The following is a 7,690-nucleotide window of genomic DNA, read 5'->3' on the forward strand; positions in this document are numbered from 1 at the left end:
ATGTACATATATATATATAGCTATAAAGCTTCTGCATTTTATATAAGTAATGCTCTGATTCTGAAGTCAAACAACAGCTTCTCTACCAACTGGTCAGCTGCAAATAAGTCCTACAATTTTCTAAGCACCACCAGCTATTCTGGTAGATAGATGGAAAGCAGAATAGAGCAATAAAATCCAGATCTTGCCAGTCCATGTCAGAATTGCCATTCTTAGTCAACTCAATCCTTTGACAGCTTGGGCCTCTCATTATAAAGTGAATGGCAACAGTTATTTGGGGAGATCTTTATTATACTTAATCACTTCCATGCAATGCTACCTTTCAGTTGCATATCAAATGCAGTTTGCTCTAGTCAAAAACTGATTTAAAGCTTTCATTTTTTATTTCTGTGAGTAGTTTCATTCTGAAATCTTTCATCAATATAGTATTAACCTTTCAAAGTAAGTAGAATTAGTTCGATTCCTTTCAACAGGAACATTGACTTAAAGGGCTTGGAATGACTACAAAAATGGCTAATACTGATTAGAACTTGAAAAAGGCTACTGGAAACCATTGCTGACATGTTACATTACCTAACGGTACAAGCAAGCCTCCCCTCACACTGTCTGAGCATACACACATCCACATCAAACACTACTTGACCAGCAATTCTGAAAACAAACTTGCAGCTAACTGTGCCTGTCTAAAGCTTCTCTTCAGCTCAACTAGAAAATACACTGGGTAATACCTACTCCTTATGAAAGTAAACAAAAATTTACTGTTATGAGAGAAAATTTAGAAGCTTCAAGTTTAGATAAAACTGTTAACTGTGAGAACCATCGCCAGTTTTACTGGGTTTGACATAAAGTGTTCGCTGACATCTAGTTTAGGGTCATAATTTAACCAGCAGGTGCCAATTTAACAGTGCCAGTAATACTAAATACACCTAAGAACTGGAAAAGTTCCATCTGCAAAGCACTATACTGCACAATTGTATATACTGCACATAAAAGGAAAACCAATCAAGGACAATAAAAAAGCTGAACCTATACCTCCATCATTTCCAACTTGTCAGGATATGCAAGATCACCTGGAGCAGGCTTGTAGCCTGTGATATCAGTCTGAATGTAAATATGCGTCCTATAGACAAGACGCTCTTGTACATCTTCTAACATCTGCTTGACACCAGCTGCGAATGCACCCAGTTGTTCAGCTGACAAAGGTAAAAAAAAGGCACAAATTTGTTAATTTAATTACAAAACAAGCTTATAGACATGAAAGTTTGAAGTATCACTTACAGAACTGTCACAAAACTGGCTTGCTGCAGATGAAATCAGACTATTTTTGGAACAGCGGCATGCAGACAAATTTGTGACAAACAAGGAATTACTGAACTCCATATTGCAGCCGCTTCAGCTGCCCAAATTTTCAATAGATAGGAAAAATGCAATCTCACACTGATAACATCAGACACCATGTTAGTATTAAGCATTCTAATTATTTGAGACTTGGGTACATCAAGTGGCATTTCTGCCTGGACACCAAATCAACGTGTTTTGGTTCTATCACAGCCAATGCCTGCAGTGTGACTGTCAGGAGTTGACAAGCTAACTCATCCACCTACCTACCAGAACAGATGATCCAAAGCAGCTCACGCCCAACTTAAGAACTCTTGTATCAGCCTGAACTTAAGTAGTAGAAAGTCACTTCGTAAGACTAGCTGAAAGATTATGTCACCAATTTTTTCCTCATTCCCAACAGTATTACAATTCTACTTCCAGGAAAATGAGCAATTCTTCTTGATATCGGTACAGCTTCAGAGACAAAGAGCTATATACTCTGTGTTATATACCAGCTACCAAGTATGATTTCTGTTTATCGCTTGATGCAAGGTTAAGACTGCAAAATTATTCCATTACGCATTGGTCATATTAAGGAAACGAGATACCAGATTTGTTTCTGATGGTCAGCTCACTTCTATGATACTATGAGCTCTGAACACTTTCAAAACTCCAAAATCTCTACCAGCTATGAAACTCCTCTGCTGAAGTTACAATTTCTAGTCTGGGAAACACTATGTCAAGGAGAATGAAAAAATCAGGTTTGCATTCCTTTGTTTTATCATCATGTATGCAGAGAGCTCTACACAGATGATGCATTAGCAGGGCCAAGCGAAGCAATTCATTCATTTGAAAAGTTCATTCATTCATTTGAATTTAAATCAATCCTGGTGCGTGCATACGCACTGGGTGGATGCTTGCTTGCATTTGTACAATCTAGAGAAAATAGGACTCTATAACATCAGTATATTAATTTAAATGAAGATATACACAGACCCATAAATACAGACCTTTCTATTATAAATGAAAAAACATAATTTATTGAAAATAAACTTACCTCATCTTTGACATGTTTAAGACCCATTAGAAAGAGAAAAATCTAGGGATTTTTTTACCTATGCAATTTAATAATTTTATCAGTTAAGATGGTTAAAAACAATCAGATTCCATCTATGAGTTACCATTGTTCTGTACATGATCTTCAAGCATCTCATTTTTGAGAATCCCGCAGAGTTCAGAAAGTGTCTCTAAATGAATGACATGGATGATCATTGGCCTCAGGACATCATACAATGAAAGACACAATTTCTCCAAGAGTTCACTATTAAAAAAAAATAAAACAAAGCGAAACACTTTCAGGATCCCGCAATACCAAAATAAAATTTTATCACAGATATGGATTATTTTATGGCAAAGATTTTTTAAAAGGAGAGTGAGAAAACAATGCAATACAGTATCATAGAAGACTTAAGAAAGGACTGTTTAAAACACGAAACTCTGATTTTGTACAAAGTCTTTTAAAAGATGTAGGATGTCAACTGCTTAAAATAGTGGTACAGTTGTGAATTCATTTTAAAATAAATAAATTAAAAAAAAAAACTAAAACACAAACAAAACAACCAGGCACATGCAAATATTCCTCAACACTAAGGGCAGCTCACTAACTCTAAATCCTTGATGAAAAATGGCTGAAGTTCATCAGCTTAATTTTACACTGAAGTAAATGAAAAGCACTTCTGCAACTGACTGCAAACCGTTGGCATAGAGGCAGTACAAAAACAGCTGAGAGCTGTGGCACTGTAAACTTCTACAGCTATTTCCAAAGCAACTGTGTGTCTTTATCTCTTTCAGATCATCTACGGAGCATTTACATTACTCAGATTATTTATGGAGAATGTAAACTATCAGCTTCACTTGAAGAAAAAAGAAGACAAAAGAACATCAAATTCCGACACATAAAGTGATGAAGGTTTTCTTTCTTGCTGGTTCTTACTAAACCACTTCAATACTATCCTACTTGCCATATACCATTGTCTGCTATATCACAGCATAGTAAATACAACATGCAGTAAAACAAAACCAGCATGTACCACCTACTCCAGTTTTGGTGTTGGTTTTGTGAAGAACTCATTGTAAAGCTGGTGTTCATCCTGGCATACATGGACCATAAAGGCACAACCACTTCGTACCTGTATTCACAGAAATACAAATACTTTAGTATTAAATTATTTTCCTTGCATCAGTGCCACAGGAGGTATTACAGATATTATTATCATATATTACATTATTATATTATATACTGTATTATTATTACTACAGCTATGATTAAATTGAAGCTTTGTGAAATTCAAAATTACTGAGATCAACTACAAAACTAAGGACTGAAAAGATGTTACTAGCCAAATAAAAGCCCATTGTGCAACTTCTGTCCCTTTTTGTTTCTGATGATATTTAAGTAACCACATTTTATGCTTTTGCAAATACCCCTTTGTGAGGTTTGTAGCAGAGCAGAGTTTCTACAGAATAATCTTCCACAAAACATGCATTACTTGAAACTATTAGTAAAATTTTAACGATTCAAAACCAGAAACAAAAATGACAATTCTATATGTAAACGACTGAATTAAGTAAGTACATTTTACTTGGGGGAGGAGGGATTAAAACATAACAAAAACCCCACAACACATGACTACTTTACCTACCAGAGCACAATGGTCTCTGTTGTTCTGACTGGTTAACTCTGTAACAGTGCTAGCGATACTTGGACCAAGCAAAAGCTCCCTCTGGTCGAGGTAACATTGATGGATTTCATTGAGAACTTGTTGATACCTAGCCAAGAAATTAAAAGAGTAACTGCATCCTAAAGCTCAGTTTTCTGGTAAATATAAAATTCATTCTAATACCCTCTTTTATGTCTACAAAATTTCAATTTTTGAAACTTTCTTTTAAACTAGTAATGTGTTAAACAGTACTTAAACAAAAGTAAAGATTTTAAAAACTTAAAATTGTTGAAAATATATTATGTAGACATACTCACTCTGGCATTTTTTCAGATCTTTGCTCAACTTGTTCAATAAGAGTCTACTCAATAAAAAGAAAAAAGTATTATCAGTAATTTTTTTTTTTTCTCTAATAATTGGAAAATAGTTTGCAGTATTTTTCCAAGGACACAATACGCAATCTTTGGACATTCGCTCTTGCACAATATGCAATCCTTGCATTCACACTACTAATAAATCCAAACACCATTTGCATAGCTTCCTTTTTAACAGTTAGTTACCAGCCTACTTACTCTGACTTTGGGAGCAGCTGCTCTGAATTTTACATAAAACAGCGTGAAGGCATTGTCAGAATTTGGCACAGCTGAAGGATCCTGAAAGAAGAGATGAGTAATTGGTTAAAAAGGAAAATACTATATTTGGCTTCTAGTATTTAATGGCTGAGATAATTAGGCTCTAAAACAGGTTCTTCATGCTTATACTGCCAGCGGAACAGCTCTTTGCCACTTTCCACCTAGAAAGGCATGCTTGTTTCAGAACTTGGATAAAGCCAGATGGAAGATCAAAACCCAACACAAAAGTTTCAACCAACAGTCTCTATAGCAAAAGTAACATTTTCAGTAATTACAGCATTCTCCATTTTCTCTGGACCTGCCACAGTAGTACTGATTGTTGCTCCTTAATCTGTAGTACTAAAATGGAACAAAATTTCCCTTTTACCTGCCAGTCCCAGGGTGGAGAAGCTAAATTCCAGCTCGCATTCAAGCTTCAACTGGAATGTCAAGTTTTGAGGCAGTTCCCCCTGAGGCTCCCCAGCGTAGCTGGGCAGACAGCTTCAACTTAGACAAATTCTAGCACTAACGAAGCAGAGCAGAGACCCAATTTAGCCACCAGGCTTTCTTCCCCTTATCCCTACTAACAACAGAGAGAGAAGCGGATGGCCCTCCCTTGAAACATGGTGGGGACAGGAAAAGTCTTCCACCTTCCCCACCTCCTACTTTCATCCCTGCGAGCAACCTGATCATCCTTCTACAAACACAGATCAAAACCCCCAAACACTCACATGTGAGTAGTAACAAAGAACATCTAGATCTCATCAGTCCCTTTCCAGTCCTGACAAGACCTCTTGTTATGTTGCAATAGGAAATCTCAACGCTTGATCACAGCTAAAGACCACTGGTACACTGCACTTCTAGCAGAAGCAGATGTTAGATGTTTCAGAGAGATATGCAAAACATCCACAAAACCCTCATGTAGATGGGAAGAGGTCATTTGACTCCTAAAAGACGTCTCCTTCCTGACTTAAAACTGCTAAGCAGCAATTCAAATCCAGAAACAAGGTTTCACTTTCTGTAGACATGCTTATTATCAGACATGTTCAATTCTGCTTGAATTCAGCTCAGTCATGGCAACCCATTGGCATCAAGCCAACCTATACTTTTTTTTAAAAGAAAAACTAGTTTTGTACCAAACATGAAAAATGTTCAACGCCACTTAACGCAGATCTTCACTCCAGGAGCATCCTTTAGCAAGTTTCCATGAACATTGTCTAAAATCCCCTTCTGTTAGGTCTGTCAGTTCTCAATTCTAGCATCTTTCAATTTCACTGGTCATGCCTCATGACAAGAAGTTTGCCTGTAATAGGACCGGGCACAAGGCACACAACAATTAATTGCAGAAAAAAAGAAAGCGGGTGGAAAGAGACATTCCCCTCTCCTTTCTCCTCTGCCAAAATATTGCAGCACTTTAGACTATTAACATTTTAATGAGACCAAAAAACCTACCTGCTCACCCTTATGCCTAAATCCCACTGGAGTGAGTGGGAGTAAAGCACCTAACTCTTCCCTGTGACTCTAACATCACTGTCAACATTTCAAAACTAACCAAAAGATACTGCCAAAACTAGTAGGAACCTGTCACAGTTATTCTCTGCAGCTACACAAAGCACTGCAGACTTATCAAAAAGAAATATTTAGATGACCAAAAGCACCCAAAAATACCTACTGGAATATAATACTGAAAGAGTCATGTCATGAACTCGGAGTTGTTGTGCTTTAACAGTTTCAATCCTACAACACCCAGCTCCTGTATACTTTCTTCAAGTATTCCCTTGTGTGTCTCTGTGTCTCTAACGATCCACCTCCAGAACAGACCCCCACAGCACCCTCCCCATTTGGCAACACAGATAGCAGCGTGCACTGCAGCTGATTCAGAGCTACAGTGCACACACCGGTCCAGGAAAGCATCCTGTCTGGCCAGCTGGCTGCTGCCTCTCTAACACAGTCGTTTATCCATCCCCGGCCTTCACTGAAGTTACTGTTCACTTACCTCAATTCACCTACTTCACCTTCTTCAATTTCCAGAATTTTTTAATTATTACTATTTTTAAATCTTTTGGATCACTAGGTGTCTGTCAGATTCGGCTGAAACTTGGCCAATCTCACAAACACTGTGGTATAGGACTGACGTATTTTCGCACAAAACTGCTGACACCTCCCACCCTCAAAAAAAAAAAAAAAGACAAGAGAACTGTATAGTGTTACAACAGACATTTCAGTACAGCTCGAGTTACCACTTACTGATTCACCTTACCCTTTTCATTAACTGGCTTGTGAGGTTCTGTAGTGTATTCACAGTGTATGTCTTGATAAGGTGCATAGCTTTAGAAAGGCATTGTTTAAACTTAATCAAATATACAGGATAGTCTTTAAAATTTGGCTGAAAGAAATGAAAAATCCATTTTAAATACCAACAATAAGAGAGTCAGAAATTTATCAAAACTTAAAATACTCTTTTTACTAGCTAGAAATGATAGTTTGTACAAACTAAAACCAGTATTTTATAAAAATTAAGCAGAATATTAAGTATATTCAGTAAAAATTTCTTAAGTTTATAAACCGTCATCTTTGCTTTCTTACTGTATTTGGCAGAGAGAACATTTTATAGGGAAAAAAACCCACCACAAAAATAGTATGAATACATAGTTTTGAAACTATTAAGATTTAACTAAAACCAATCAGAATTACTTACATGCGATGAAATATATGCAATACAATCATCAAGCTTAGCCAGCATGGGAATGAATCCTTCACTGTTCACGGACAGCGTAGGGGAATTCAATTTCTTTGGAAAACAAGATAAAGCATCATTGTAAGGAACCCAAATAACAGTGTTGGCAACAAAGTTCAAAAGATCGGTACGCTTTCGTTTTCTAAAACTATTGACAGTGAAAGAATACTTACTGTGTTGATGTTTTCCAGCTCATTAAAATAAGAAAGTTTCTGCTGGATGTTTTCAGCCAGGTCAACGAGTTCTGACTATTAAAAAACAATAAATAAAAGAAAATCAGCAACCTAGCAAGTAGTTTAAAT

At 36.7% G+C, this 7,690-nt stretch overlaps 1 protein-coding gene across 1 annotated transcript; it reads right to left on the minus strand.

Annotated features, from left to right (window-relative positions):
* Positions 1 to 1,032: 1,032 nt before the first annotated feature.
* Positions 1,033 to 7,636, minus strand: LOC104072336 (conserved oligomeric Golgi complex subunit 3; the record flags this gene model as incomplete). Its single annotated transcript, XM_009579331.1, has 9 exons — positions 1,033 to 1,193; positions 2,502 to 2,641; positions 3,418 to 3,509; positions 4,023 to 4,149; positions 4,358 to 4,401; positions 4,613 to 4,693; positions 6,912 to 7,037; positions 7,350 to 7,442; positions 7,562 to 7,636. Coding segments are annotated over 9 exons (939 nt in total), but the record flags the coding sequence as incomplete, so codon positions are not given.
* Between the last annotated feature and the right edge of the window lie 54 nt (positions 7,637 to 7,690).

The sequence above is a fragment of the Fulmarus glacialis genome, unplaced genomic scaffold, assembly GCF_000690835.1.
Source record: "Fulmarus glacialis isolate BGI_N327 unplaced genomic scaffold, ASM69083v1 scaffold20646, whole genome shotgun sequence".
Classification (NCBI taxonomy): Eukaryota; Metazoa; Chordata; class Aves; order Procellariiformes; family Procellariidae; genus Fulmarus; species Fulmarus glacialis.